The sequence below is a fragment of the Carassius carassius genome, chromosome 5, assembly GCF_963082965.1.
Source record: "Carassius carassius chromosome 5, fCarCar2.1, whole genome shotgun sequence".
Lineage (NCBI taxonomy): Eukaryota > Metazoa > Chordata > Actinopteri > Cypriniformes > Cyprinidae > Carassius > Carassius carassius.
In genome coordinates this window covers 4,623,186-4,638,123 of record NC_081759.1, presented here as the reverse complement: position 1 = coordinate 4,638,123, position 14,938 = coordinate 4,623,186, and the positions used below count along the sequence as shown (strand labels likewise).

Sequence of the window (14,938 nt, the reverse complement as noted above, 5' to 3'; positions counted from 1 at the left end):
AACATGTGTTTTGTCCCTAAACACATTTTCACATATTTTCTTTAGCTTAATTTGAATTAACTTTACACTATTTTCCACGGCCTTAAACATTTTTTATTCTTTAATATCTTTAAAGAACAACAACAAAGCTGAGAAGACATATATGTTGTTTAAAAATAAATAATTGATGGAATAGACAAGTTATTTGACTTATTTTTAATGTAAGATATATCTATTATATACTATGTATATCTGTATAAATATAAAAAATGTGGATTTTAATTATATAATTTAATTTAATTTGTTTAGCTTAGTTTAGTTTCGTTTACTGTTTATTTTTTGTTTGCTTTGCTAAATTTATATGTATTTTGTTCAGAAGCTCCATGTGACCTGACGCCCCGCCTCCTGTGCTCTCACGTGACCTCCGTGCCTGGTAACAGCGAAAGCGTCTCTCATGGAGATGATGAACTCGAAGAGCTGCGGAAGATTTACCGGCGAGACGGATCACGATGCGCCATAAATCCCTCGTTCACGTATTTTCTGCAAGCTCCGACATAACAAGCACACATGCGAGCCCTTCACAATAACACCGACACACTGACATTGATACCCGGCTAAGCGTCTTAAGAATTGGGACGGTAAGTTTTGTTTTTTTGGTGTCAAGAACTTTACTGCATTTAAAATGGGTCTAGAAGTGTCTCGTGTAGTTTAATAGCAGATGCATGGATTAAAAGCGATGTTGCATGCTTTTCATGCAGTTCTCTCTGATTTACTTTCAACAGATCAATGCATTATGCACAGGTACACCCCCCCCCCCCCTCCCTCTCTATCTCTGTGTCTCTCTGAATAGCTTTTTTCATATCTGAAGGTTTATTGCAGGAGATGGAGATATTGGTTTGGCCAAATATTGCCATATTGCATCTTACCTGTTACCTAATGCGATGAGGCACTAATGCACTTAATAGGATTCAGGTCGCCCTCCTTGTCTTCCTGTAGCTCTCAGAAGCAAGCTGTGTCCATACATAACTGAACCCAGTACATAACTGATTACCAGCTTATGCTAGAGACACAACATTAGCATCTGTTCTTGGCAGGTAATAGCTCCCTTGTGAGGTTCCCAGGGACTTGACGTCTTCATCAATGTGTAAAAAAAACTCTTAATTCTTCCAGATCCCAAAAGAGTCTGAAGATGGCCTGTGCTGTGGAGAGATGAGTGAGACCTCCTGATATCGGGTGATTAGACGCCCATACAGGCATGGGGAAACTACAGAGCAAGTTTCGGCAGCGCTCAGACCTTTACAAGTGAGATATGATGAGTAACAATGTTTTGGTTGTGTTGGATTTGATTATTGAGGCTGTATTGTTGGCAGGGCCAAAGAGGGGGCGGAGCTCGCACCTGTGCACCAGGTAGTGCAGTATGAACCCGCTCACACAGATGCCATCAACTGTGTCGTCAGCCTTACCTCTGACCTGTGTGTGTCAGGAGGGCATGACCAGGTGAGCTGGAAAAGCATTGAACAGGAGGGAGGTTTGGAGATTTATTACTGTTGGGGGTGTTGGATGTCAAAGGTTAAGTGTAAAATTGCTTCAGCATCTAATGGAATTGCACAAATAGTTGACCCTCTGCCCACCTTGGGTACTGTAAAAAGTGTACATACCTAGTTTATGAACACTAATTCATAAAGTGGGTAAAGCTGATTGAATTGTGGCTTTACGTTAGAAAGCAGTAACAGTAACAATTGTGGCAGTAACGTTAGAAAACTGGGCAATGAAACATTCAGGTGAACCATATATTGTTAACCAAAACTATCTAAAGTCACATTTGTTAGTTAAAGTATTATTATTAGTTGATAAATTTGGTGTAAAACAATGAAAACTGGAAATTGTTTCCTCAAATAAGTTGAAACTGAAGTACTAAAATTTAAACCGAAACAATATAAATAGGAATAGAAGTGTGTGTGTGTGTGTGTGTGTGTGTGTGTACAGTATATCAACAAAGTAATGAATACTACAAAGCACATCATATTACTCAAATTTAAACTAAACTTATGAAATGAAAAACTTAAAAATATGAAAATACAGACTAATTCAAAAAGTAATGTATAGATGTTAGTTGAAAAATGTCAGTTTTAAGTTGAAGTACTAAAATTAAATGTGATAAAATTAAAACGAAACTTAAACACTGCTGTTCAAATGTTTGTGATCACTAAGATTTTTTAATGTTTTTCAAAGTAGATTCTTATGCTCATCAAGGCTGCATTTATTTGATCAAAATAAATAAATAATAATAATACTTTTGTGAAATGTTATTGAAATTTAAAAGAAAAGTTTTCTATTTTAAAATACTTTAAAATGTAATTTATTCCTGTGAAGTAAATCTGAATTTTCAGCATCATGTCACATGATCCTTCAGAAATCATTATAATATGCTGATTTATTATCAGTGTTATTTTTGAGGGGGACCTGTCAGACTTTTTTCAGGATTTTTTGATAAATCAATAGTTCAAAAGAACAGTGTTTATTTAAAATAAGAAAAATTTTGTTACAATAAACAATTCTATTTAAAAAAATTTTTTTCAAAGATACATGTATATTATGTTTATGATTGTTTGACTGTAGAAACCACCCAGACACCCATAGCAACAGCACATGCTAGCAATGCTTGTGTAGCATCAAGAAGCATGTAAAGATCTATCTAATTTTGTATTTCATATTGTTGCCACTATTGGCACAGACATTACACATTCCAAATTTAAGGCTTTAAATCAACAGGCAATGATAGTTATAATATATTTCATTGATTGACAATACGTGCATTTTAACCCTTGTGGATTGTTCAAATTCACTACCCTTTCGGTATGTTCGGGATGAAAACATCCACTCAATTAAACTGCTATAAAAATGTATCAGATTCATTATTTTTTTTTCTATTTATTTTGCATAAATCTGTTAATCAACTTCAGTCCTGATCAAAACTACCAAATGTTTTTAAAAAATCCAAGATTTTAACTCTTTAATTGCCAAGTTCATAAATTATGTCACTGATTTGGGGGGAAAAAACACACAAAATGACTTATTTTCAATATAAAAGTAATTTTAGCTGGATTTTTTTTACTTTTTATAACAGTCTTGGGCATTTCAAAGATTAGTAGCAACATTAGTTTTGATGCATTTTTAGTTTTTGTGCAGCATTAGATTTAATTTTTTTCTCCCTAATTTGTTGTTGGTGGCTGTTTTTGCCCCATTGACTTCCATTATAACGACATTTTTTGATTGCAAAGCCATTACACCATATTATCATGCATTCTTGATTGTGGTTTTCCCTTTTGGGAAGAGGTCAAATTTGTTATTTTTACAGTTGATCACTAGGTGGGACCATTAACCCTTTAGATAGGCCTGTGCAAAAAAAGGCTTAGTTTCTGGCTTGTATATGGAGTTATATGGAGTATAACAGCAAATTATAGTGTTTGTGTGTGTGTGAGATTCTTGATTGTTGGTGGTTTTCCCTTTTGGGAACAGGTAACATTTGTTATTTTTACAGTTGATCACTAGATGGGACCATTAACCCTTTAGATAGGCCTGTGCAAAGAAAGCTTAGTTTCTGACTTGTATATGAAGCTATATGGAGTATAACCAGGGTTCGAAATGACTTGGGACTCTTGGGGGGTCCCCTAAAATTTTATTAATTAGCAAACAAATGTATGATCAAAAAAGAGAGAGGTAATCGAAGCCCTCGCCCCGCTGCAAATATCTAGATACTTACACCCCCGGCCCACCCATATAGACACAGAGTAAAATGAAATTCTGAAAAACTATCTATCACTGCTTCTTGCTTTAATACTCCTTCCAATACTTCACAAAAACAATTTCACCTGATGATTTGAGTAGCTCTTTTTGTAAAGTTCTAGGATGATTGGGGTAATTTTGTAGGGCAGGCCTAGTGCCTCTGCATAGAAAATAATAAACACAAGCATATATAGATGCAATAGAACAAAAATACATGTGAAATAAAGCAGTGCTTTTGGTTTTTCAGGTAAATTAACTGTATTAAGTAACAGAAATCGAATAATCAAATGTAAAATAACACTGCATTCAATGTATACATTAAATATGATTCATATAATTAATACAGTTCATCTTTAGCTACAAAAGTGTATTTTCTTTTTCTCTTTTGTTGTTTGATTAACTTTGGTGACACAAACAGCTGCAGGTATATTGGGTTGCTGTTCCTTTAAGATGAAATTAGGGATGGGACGATACACTTAAACTCACGATATGATGCACCTCGATATGCCAGGGTCACGATACGATACATCACGATATGATATAAAAAAAAAATAAAAAAATATTACTGCACACAGGGAAACACAAGGCATAACTGGCCAAACACAAACAAGAACACTCCCTTAGTGCTGCTCTAATCCTAGGTTAAGTTATCTCAGGACTGGTTCTTCTTCAAAAAAAACTAACATATCAACATGTTCTGGTGTAATCAGTGATCTTTGAGCAGACACAATGTCTCCTGCTGTGGAAAAGACACGCTCACTGGGCACTGACGTAGCAGGAATGCAAAGGTAGGCTTTGGCCAGGGGGGCAAGTATGGGGTAAGCATATGCATTAACTTTCCACCACTCAAGTGGACTACTGTTGAGTGGGATAGGAATCCCATTTCTGTAGGAGAGTATCTCCATTTCAATCCCTCTGCTGGACTGCACTGTCTCAACAACAGTAGTGTAGGAGCTCCCAAGGAGATCTTCTAACGCTGTCTTTTTTGGTGGGGGAGGCTGTGTCACGTCCTGCATCTGCCTTTCTCCTTCCACTGGCTCTTCCTGGCTCTGCTCTGCTCCCTGTGCTGCCTCAACCATGACCCTGGCCTGCTCTGCTGCTGCCCCTGATGTTGAAGCACTGGCCCTAGTGGTTCTTTCATCTATGTCACCGGTCTGAAAAAAATAAAAACTAGATCAAACATTTCTGTCTTTCAATCCTTCACTCCCTCCCTCCCTCTCTCACAGACACACACACACAGAGACTCTCTCTCTCTCTCTCATCGACTAATAAAAAAACAAAAAAACAATATGAGAAATAAGTTTTCGGGCTCTGGCCTACACATACAGAGTTACACACACGCGCAGGGCACCTCATTTTTTTTTTCAATAAAAGTTAGCCTACCTGGTTGCGCTGCTCATGAAGTGCTGAAGCTTTTTCACGTATTCGGGCATAGACGGACTCACGTTGTTCATCATTCAGATGGGACAGGCTTCGGAATCGTGGGTCAAGCGCAGTGCACTCCTGCAGCATGTCATTACAGTCCCCAGAGTACCGGTCCGAGATGTCTAGTAGAATGACGCTTTTCATGTTGGCGATGGTCTGTGTGTCATTTTCGTCTGGTGACATGCTTTGCTCGATCATGAACTTCAGTGGGATTATCAGTGAAACAGTGGGCTCTTTTTCATCACAGACAACTGTTGTGGCTGTCTTCAGTGGCTTAAGCAGTTTCACTATGTCCTCGACATCTGATATATCACTGTTATCCAGAGTGTCAATTTCTCTCGCATTCCTTCGGATTCCTGGGCAGCTCAGCACTGCTGAGACAGCTGCTTGTTGCTCCAGGTAGCGCGCCAGCATGTCATATGTGCTATTCCACCTGGTTTGGACATCGGTGATAAGTTTATGCCGAGGCAGCTCTAACTGGGTTTGCTTGTTGATCAGGACGGCGGTGGCCATGGTGCTCTTGTGAAAGAATGTAGTTATTCTTCGCACACGACCAAGAAGACGCGCAATGCGGGATACAGCCAAGCCTCGCTTACTGGACAGATTCACAACATGCGCGAAGTACTTGATGTGAGGGTGGAGACCGCTCTCTCTCACAGCTATGTCCATGTTGCTCGCGTTGTCTGTGACACAAGCAATGGTTGTTTGTGGCCTTGTTAGCTCCCACTCACTCAGTGCATTTCTCAACACGTGAGCTATGTTAACACCAGTATGACTTTCACTTAGCTCACGAGTTTGCAACACAAAGCTTTTTCTCTCCCATTTCTCGTTGATGACTTCTGCCGTGATGGTTATATAACTCTGTGTTGCACGCGAGGTCCAGCTGTCGGTGATCAGGGCGACACAGTCGGCATTTTTTAGATACTCTTTCACGCTTTGTTTGGTTTCATTGTAAATTTCCGGGATTACCTTCTCTGAAAAATGTCCTCGACATGGCATCTTAAACTTGGGCTCCAGCACATTGAACATTTGGATGAATTTTCTGTTCTCTACCATGTTAGCCATATAGTCCGCTATGAATTAGCCTGGTTATCTGTTTTGCACGCGGACTTGACAGAGATAGAGTTGGTGTCAGCGCTTGTTTAATGGTCAGCTATCCCTTCGGTAGACTCGTTTTCTCCTGGGCCGTCTTCACATTTTTATGGTGACGTTGAAGGTGGTGGTTCATGTTTGATGTGTTGGATGTGGTGTACGGAATGACAGCATGGCATAGCTTACACACAGTCTTAGTCTTGTCAGTTACTCTATTGCCGTCTTTGTCTTTTTTAATGAGAAAGCCAAAAATACTGCCAGACATATGACTTGTATCCAGGCTTAGCATCCTCAATTTCGACCTCATTTGACTCCATGGTCGGCAGTTGGTGCTAATGCTAATATTTGTTAGCTGGCTGCAATGTTGTTGTTGCAACATGCGCTGTCTTGACGTGACGACGTTAGTTTTTTTTACCCTGCTTGATCAGCAGATGGTGCTGCCAGCCTGCCACCATAGACTGTATGTCTGCCCCATATACATACACACACATATAATACACTAAATTATTTATATACTACGCAAATCATGCAGCAGTGCCATCTATCTTTATTTCGCGATCCATTTTTTTCGACCTCGATGCGTTTCGTCACGTTTTGTATCGCAATATTTTGTCAAACGGTATTTCGTCCCATCCCTAGAATGCATGTATCTAATACCGGTAATGACCAAGCAACAACATTCTGATCTGGAAAATGAAGCCTACCCGGAAGTGCGAAAAACTGCAATACATCGAAAATCCGCCAGGGGGGAAGGTCCCAAAAGGGAGCAAATGTCCATAGCCCCCATGTTAAAATGTCCGTTTTCACAGCATAAATTTATGTTTTTACAAGTTGGTCCCATGGACTTTTATTGTATTTTTCGATAGCTTCCGAGTGCCTGACAACTGTGAGGGGGGTGATTTTTTTTCTAACTCGTTAGTTTAGATCGTATTTAGATATAAAATATATGACAATAAGGGTGTGGTTAACTTTGAGTGACAGCTTGATTGACAGCTGACAAGGCAGCACCACGGAGAATGACAACAAGAAGCGCCATTTTTTAATACAGTTGACATATAATACTACTGTTTCTGTATCATGAAATGTAGTTTTAAGAGGTTTTCAGGCGAGAATGTAGTTGTTTAAAGCTCAAATCTGTGGTTTATTTAAAGATTTATGAAAATTTTATCCAGTTGATCCAGCGATGACCGGGCGCTCGGCGTTCATGTACCCCGCCTGAAGCAGTCTTTCCTCGGCTAGACCTTCTAAAGTTTGCCGCCAGTGCCGCGAACTCTGGCGTCTCTGTAGTGGTTAAACATGAGATATAATTCATCTTGTGTATATCTAATGGGCGATTTTTGGTCTCGTAAATCTATAATTTTTTCCCTGGGCAATCGTTTTGGCTGAGGGGAAGTTTCATAACTTTATAAGCTATTTAACTTTACCGATGTATGGTTAGACTAGAGCGCTGACTTTGTATGTTTAACTGAATTGTTTGCTTTATTTGTATAGCTTCTTATACCTTTTACTTATACTTTTATAATGGCTAATATTGATAAAACTGAAAATTCACAAAAAGAGACTGGGTTGAGTTTTGTCATTTTAAATTTTAATACAACGAAGATGATCTGTAATGTTGTTTACTGCAAAATCTGTTGTTTAGTACAAATGCACATATTGCCTGGACCATAAAATGTTTAATATTTTTATATTATATTTAAAATGAAAAGAGGCAGGTTTGTGTTTTATATTTAGTTTTTTCATAAATAGGCAAACGTTATGTGTAGTTGAATATAATCAATATGCGTTGCCTGAACCACATTTGTGTGGCTATAATGTTTAAGATTTCTTTTAATGAAAACGAAAATAATTAGTATGGTGTTTTATAACATATTTCGTTGCCTAAAATATACACAGAGATAACCGAATTTGCAGAGCGAGATGAGTGAAGAGCGCTGCGTCAGAAGATGGGTGGGGTTAGGATTTCCCAAGATTTTCCAAGATGGCGCAGCCCGTACCCCCCATAAACGGCTTCAAACCCGTTCTTCAGAAAGTCTATGGGTGACGTCACAGACGCTTTGTCCATATTTTTTACAGTCTATGGTAATGACACACATCCGTTTTCTTTCTCTGACTGCGTTTACGGGGAAACTCGTTGAGACGGACACTTTGACTTCTTTTTTCGAACACATCGTTCATTTTTTTATCGTTCAATCACCGATAAGAAAGACAAGGGAATTCGGTGTTCACGAACTTCTGTCTGCGACTGTGTGGCTCTGTGCGCCGACAGACAGACCAGTCTACTAGTGATGCGCGGGTCATCTCATAACCCGCCCCGCGGGTTAATTGGCACTTTATTGCAGGGCGGGTCACTAAAAACTAAATTTTTAAAAATCCTTTTTTGTTGCATGGAATTTAGTGGTGGAAATTTTGATTCTTTCAAGATATTCGTTGATTTTCACCAAAATGATTCATTCACTGATTCGTTCAGTGACCATTTCTTCATATTACACAAATACGCCAGCAGCTGGCGAAAAAGAGTGTCTTAAATGTTAATGTCTCAACGAACATATTTACTTGTGACAAAAATTGATTTGGCTTTATTAAAGTGTGTGCATGATCGCATTAAATATACAGTTTAAATAAATTGTTCAGATTAACAAAGCGCGAGGGTTTATCGGGATTAAACGTGGAGTTATGTTCTGTATTTGCACCAATAACTGCGCTTTATATCTGCTGATTGCTGATCAAGATTTACATGCTTGGCCGACTGACCCTCATTCATTTAGTTCACAAACGAGATGTATCAGTTCATTCAACTCTTTCACCTACGAGAAGATCGTATTCGTTCACTACATTCAACAAGTCACATGCTCCGTCACATCTTGAGTAACTCTTTGACAGGATGAAACAGTTCACAGAGCTGTTCACGAGCTGCGCATGCGCTGCTAATAGCGCCGCGCTCGCGCACTGCTGTGGGAGGAACTTCATTGAACGAGAAATGAGTCTTTTACTGTCTATGGTCAGTGGATTACGTAAACGAGAACGATTCGTTCACCTAAAAGATTTGTTCACGAACGAACCATCATAGTGCAATTACCTATAGCCTATATTAAATATAATAAGGTTACGATACGAAGGTCTAAGTAGCAACGTAACTTCCGTGATGTCCCCGATGCGCGGGGCGGGTCAAGAAATTTTACTTTATTTGCGGGGCAGGCTGGGGCGGGCCAAATAATTTCATAAAAGCGGGACCTGCGCGTTGGAAAAAACCCCGACCCGCGCGTAACTACAGTCTACATTTGGATGTTTAACATCAATATATAGCCTACAGATACAGCAAAGACAACGTCGGCAGTATTGACGGCAAAATAAGCTACAGCATATTTCGTTCTGTATTGACAGGAAGTTTTTTAAAGCAGAATTTGATGCGGTTGCAGATATCATAGAGAGTAAAAGAAACACTAGGCGCCGAAAAGCACGTTGTTTTTGCATCCCTGATATCTACAATTTCCCCCGACAACAGCCATATTATCACATAAGCACAATTTACACTTGAAAAACAGTCGGTGATCTTTCCTTTTCCTCTTTTTCTCTCCATGTGCATGATGCTAAATTAAGGAAAATGATTTTAGCTTCCTAGATTGCTTACCAAGCTCTCATGTGCAGTCATGCTCAAATCACATTCACTTTAATCAACTCACCGACTTGAATTAAGTCCTGGTTATCTTTCGTAATCACTAACTGGACGAGTAACGTTAGGTTGTTAAGCTAGCTTTGAATAACTAGTCTAGCTGCTAGGTCTGCTGTTAGCTGGCAGATCTTGGCTTCATACACGTAAGTTACAGCTAGCAAGAAACGTTGACAAACGTACTCTTCTACATTACACTGGGTATCTGTAGTTAATGCAACTTTTGATATAGGAACTCGAACTCCTAATATTTTACTATAAGCAATTATGGAGATATAAACACAATCAAAGCACTTACAGGATTTTCATTCAGGATTTCACTCTTTATGATGTCTCTTTTTGCCACGTTCATCTAGTACGTGTCTGCGGGAGCATCACAACAATCTGTGACGCTGTATAGGAACTCACTCGGCTAATAGCTGCACTGATTGCTGCCTCGTGCTAGGAAATCAATTAATTACCGTTATAAATACAAAACGTCACTAAAATCTATAATTTTCACAATCATTTTTAATGTTAAAATATATTTGTCGGGGACCCCCCAAAATCCAAAAATTACTTATGGAGGGTCCAGGACCCCCCCAGACCCCCCTCATTTCGAACCCTGAGTATAACAGCATATTATATTGTGTGTGTATGAGTGTGTGTGTGTGTGTGTGTGTGTGTGTGTGTGTGTGAGAGAAAGAGAGAGAGAGAGAGTGTGTGAGAGAGACCTTTGCGCACTTGATGTATTTCAGAAAATCAAAATGTACACCTCAGCTCTCAGAACTATATGGAGTAAACAAAAGTGTATTTATGCACCCGCTGCCTTTTAATGGTGGTGAAAGTATTCGGTTGTTAAGGGATGACGTTAGAAGCGCTGTTTCCGGGTCCAGGCCTCAACTCGCTTCACTTGAGAATATGACCTCGGCAGCCGTTTATGAGCACTGCTTATTCATATTGATAATTTAAGCTAAACGCTTTCAAACTTACGATATACACTACAGTCTCCGTGCTCACAGCGTCCTAAACACAAATAATTTTTATATATATTTTTTATATTTATTTTTCATTGTCTGGCTATCTGGGACTTCGGTATGGAGTTAAAGGTTAAGATTATAACTTTTTCGCTAGTATTCTATCACATTGTGAGTTTATATTAGCACCTTTTGTTGTTTTCTCGTGGTAACTGATAGAGCGTTTGGACATGGAAGCGCTGCTACGTGACGTCAGACTTACTGTAACAAGCGAATAGACTAAACAAAAGCAAAGTACGTGGATTAACACTTGCATGCCATCGTGCTGGTCATTTAATGGTGAGAAGAGCAGCAAGCAACACGAGAAAGGGCTTGACTTGTACCAAAGTTTTAGAAATGATTATGTAGCTTGACCCCTCCAGTGAGCTGCAGCTTATTTGAAGTTGGTATTGCATTTTGGTTCATAATACATTATGTTCATGAATTTGATGCAAAGTAGATTTTTTTTCAGGATTTTAAGGTTTTAAACTGGCTTTAACATCAAGAAAAGACGAGCATTTCACATATAGGCCATCTGTACTTTTCACCATCAAAAGGCAGCAGGTGCATAAACACACTTCTTTTTTTATTGTTTACTCCATGTAGTTCTGAGAGCATGAGGTGCATATTTGGATTTTTTCAGATACTGTACATCAAGGTAAGTGCACAAAGGTCTCTCTCACACCCTCTCTTTCTCTCTCTCTCTCTCTCTCTCTCTCTCTCTCACACACACACACACACTATAATTTGCTATTATACTCCATATAACTCTATATACAAGCCAGAAACTAAGCCTTTTTTTGCACAGGCCTATCTAAAGGGTTAATGTTCCCACCTAGTGATCAACTCTAAAAATTAACAAATGTTACCTCTTCCCAACAGGGAAAACCACCAACAATCAAGAATCTCACACACACACAAACACTATAATTTGCTGTTATACTCCATATACAAGCCAGAAACTAAGCCTTTTTTTTGCACAGGCCTATCTAAAGGGTTAATGGTCCCACCTAGTGATCAACTGTAAAAATAATTTTTTTTACCTCTTCCCAAAAGGGAAAACTACAATCAAGAATGCAACAAATTAGGGAGAAAAAATTAAATCTAATGCTGCACAAAAACTAACAATGCATCAAAGCCAATCTTGTTAATAATCTTTGACATGCCCAAGACTGTGATAAAAGGTAAAAAAATATCAAGTACACAATCACTTTTTATATTGAAAATATGTAATTTTGTGTGTTTTTTTCCCAAATCAGTGGCATCATTTATGAACTTGGTAATTAAAGAGTTAAAATCTTTAATTTTTTTTAAACATTTGGTAGTTTTGATCAGGACTGAGGTTGATTAATAGATTTATGCAAAAGAAATTGAAAAACAAATATTTATCTGATACATTTTTACAGCAGTTTAATTTACAAACATACCGAAAGGGTAGTGAATTTGCCCACAGTGTACTGTTGAGTTTTTGACAAATTTAAAAGCATTTTCCCAAAATATGAGTCAAAATAAGATTTGTCACCAAAAATCATTCCATTAGCTCAAACACAGAGAAAGTTGTGGCCAAAATAAGACTCAACTTTACCCCCTAGTGGACGAAAACGTCCCCAACAACGCATAAGGGTTAATATGATTTGTGTCTCAGGCTGTTGTTGTCTATGACTGGAGAGCTGGAAAACGGTGTAAATCATTCCAGGGCCACAGCAGAGAGATTACAAAGGTAAAGACAAAGCTTGGATTTATTTTGGAACAATTTTCATTAGTTGAGAAAAAAGGAATAAAGCTAGTATTGCTTAATTATTTCGTAAACATAGAGATGCCTCAATGAATAAGTGTGTTTTATATACTGTGTGTATATAAATCTCTCTGGTTTCCTTTAGTTATGCTGTTTTAAAAGAAGTTCCTTGATCTTCAGTACTTCCCGTGATAAGACAGTGCTGATGTGGGATTTGGGTCGAGATACAGAACCCGTCCAGGAGTTTTGTGGTCATGAGCTCGTAGTTAACGGGGTAGCGGTAGGCCCAGGTGAACAAACCCTCAAACAATAACATGCTATGAGTACAAAATCTCCAAACGCCATCCTGTAATGTGGTTTTATTCATTTTGTAGATGGCTCAAAGCTGTGCACGGGCTCTCGTGATAACTCCATGCGCCTCTGGGACATCGAGTCCGGAGAATGTCTGCAGAAAAACACCATCTCACGTAACCTGGTTAGAAAGGCCATCTTCAGAAATTGACTTTCGAGATTCTTGTGTATGTTTTAATAGTCCCTGAATATTATCACGTGCTGTCCTATTTCAGGTAACTCATCTGTGCTGGGTACCAGGATGCACATCTATTGTCCAAACCTCAGAAGACAAAACTATCAGGTCAGATCGCTGAAATGTCATATGGTCTGTTGTGTTGGTGAACAGTTATTGTTTGCAGACATGCATTTCTTAGGAAATTTTTGTTAAATAAGCTATATGATTGTGTAAGCTATATCACCTCAAAGTTATATATATAATGTAGTATCTTTGTACTCACCATCAATCCATCATGTGTGTTTCTTAAAACAGATTTGGAAAAATTTAACATCAATTGCTCACCAATGGATCCTCTGCAGTGAATGGGTGCCGTCAGAAAGACAATACCAACAATCAACAAGTAATCAACACACCACTCCAGTCCATCAATTAACATCTTGTGAAATGAAAAGCAGCATTTTTATAAGAAATATATCCATCCATCAGGGCGTTTTAACTTTATATCTCTGCTTCTAGCCAAAATATTCCGTAATCCATAATGATGCTTTCTCCAGTAGAAAAAAGTTCTCTCACATCAAAATCCACCCACATATTTGTTTAGAACTAATTTGGACTGTTTTCACTTGTAAATAGTGCTTGATCAGTCCATATTTCTCTCCTGATTCTTACGAGCCTAGACTCATATTTTAGATGAAACCAGCGATATGAAGTTAAAAACATCTCGTTTCTTACAAACATGCAGTTTTTCATGTCACAAGATGTTAATTGATGGACTGGACTGGAGTGGTGTGGATTATTGTGATATTTTTATCAGCTGTTTGGACTCTCATTCTGACGGCACCCATTCACTGCAGAGGATCCGTTGGTGAATAAGTGATGCCCATTTGCTAAATGTGACTGTAAGGCATGAAAATGTTAAGATAATGAAAGCATTATTAACATTATGATTTCTGTAAAGTTGCCTTGAAACAGCGCACTCATATATTATGTAATCAAAAACTTTTGTTTTGGATGTGATTAATTGCGATTTATCATTTGACAGCACTAATTTAATTAAAAGCACTATATGAATGTTTTTGATTGGTGTGTTGGTGTGTATTATCTGTCTCAGGGTGTGGGATAGCCGTACCTGGCAGGTCACTAACACATTTCCGGCAAAGCAGTATATTCAGACACACTGTGACATCAACTCCAACTGTTACCACCTGCTGTCGTCCAGCAATGGCTTTGGTGGTCAGGGTTGTGAAGCCACGGTGAGTGTGTGTACGTGTGATACTGCCAGGACACAGTTCTCAATGTACATGCATTCAAACGTTTAACGTGTGTGTTTCTGTTTGGTGTAGCTGTGGGACCTCAGGCAGCCCGGCTGTAAGGTAGCTGAATACAGAGGACACCTGCAGACCACGGCATGCTGCGTGTTTGTGCCTCCCCGTCCCGGATATCCTGCCCTCGTGGCGTCATCGTCGTATGACAGCTCAGTAAAAATATGGGATCAGAACACTGCAGGTAACACATACACTTGTATGTTTCCAAATGTATACAAGTGAATTGGCCAGCTGGCTCATGGGTTAATAGGCCAGTTTCCTGTTTATGGAAGTAAAATCGGAAAAGTCTAACATATTTTGGTAAGAGAAAAAAGAAACTTTGTGAGGACTTGAGCAAACTCAGCTGGGGAAGCTTACTTCTCTGGCTGACATGTTTTTAATTGAATATAAATTTAAATTGATCATTGAGCAAGTTATTTA

General features: G+C 38.6%; 1 protein-coding gene across 6 annotated transcripts in view; it reads left to right on the top strand.

The window, feature by feature from the left end:
- The first annotated feature begins 406 nt into the window (after window positions 1-406).
- The window catches only part of wdr31 (WD repeat domain 31), a 15,376-nt gene continuing 844 nt past the window's right edge, over window positions 407-14,938 (top strand). The window contains exons 1-10 of one of the 6 annotated variants that reach the window (XM_059549544.1): window positions 407-617; window positions 976-1,073; window positions 1,150-1,281; window positions 1,350-1,476; window positions 12,593-12,667; window positions 12,828-12,972; window positions 13,057-13,157; window positions 13,249-13,316; window positions 14,305-14,446; window positions 14,537-14,699. In XM_059549544.1, coding sequence (XP_059405527.1) covers window positions 1,235-1,281; window positions 1,350-1,476; window positions 12,593-12,667; window positions 12,828-12,972; window positions 13,057-13,157; window positions 13,249-13,316; window positions 14,305-14,446; window positions 14,537-14,699 — 868 coding nt within the window. In that variant the 5' untranslated portion in view covers window positions 407-617; window positions 976-1,073; window positions 1,150-1,234. Of the gene's footprint in view, window positions 618-829; window positions 1,282-1,349; window positions 1,477-12,592; window positions 12,668-12,827; window positions 12,973-13,056; window positions 13,158-13,248; window positions 13,317-14,304; window positions 14,447-14,536; window positions 14,700-14,938 lie in introns of all 6 variants that reach the window. The other 5 variants (XM_059549540.1, XM_059549543.1, XM_059549539.1 and 2 more) reach the window with 5 other exon arrangements.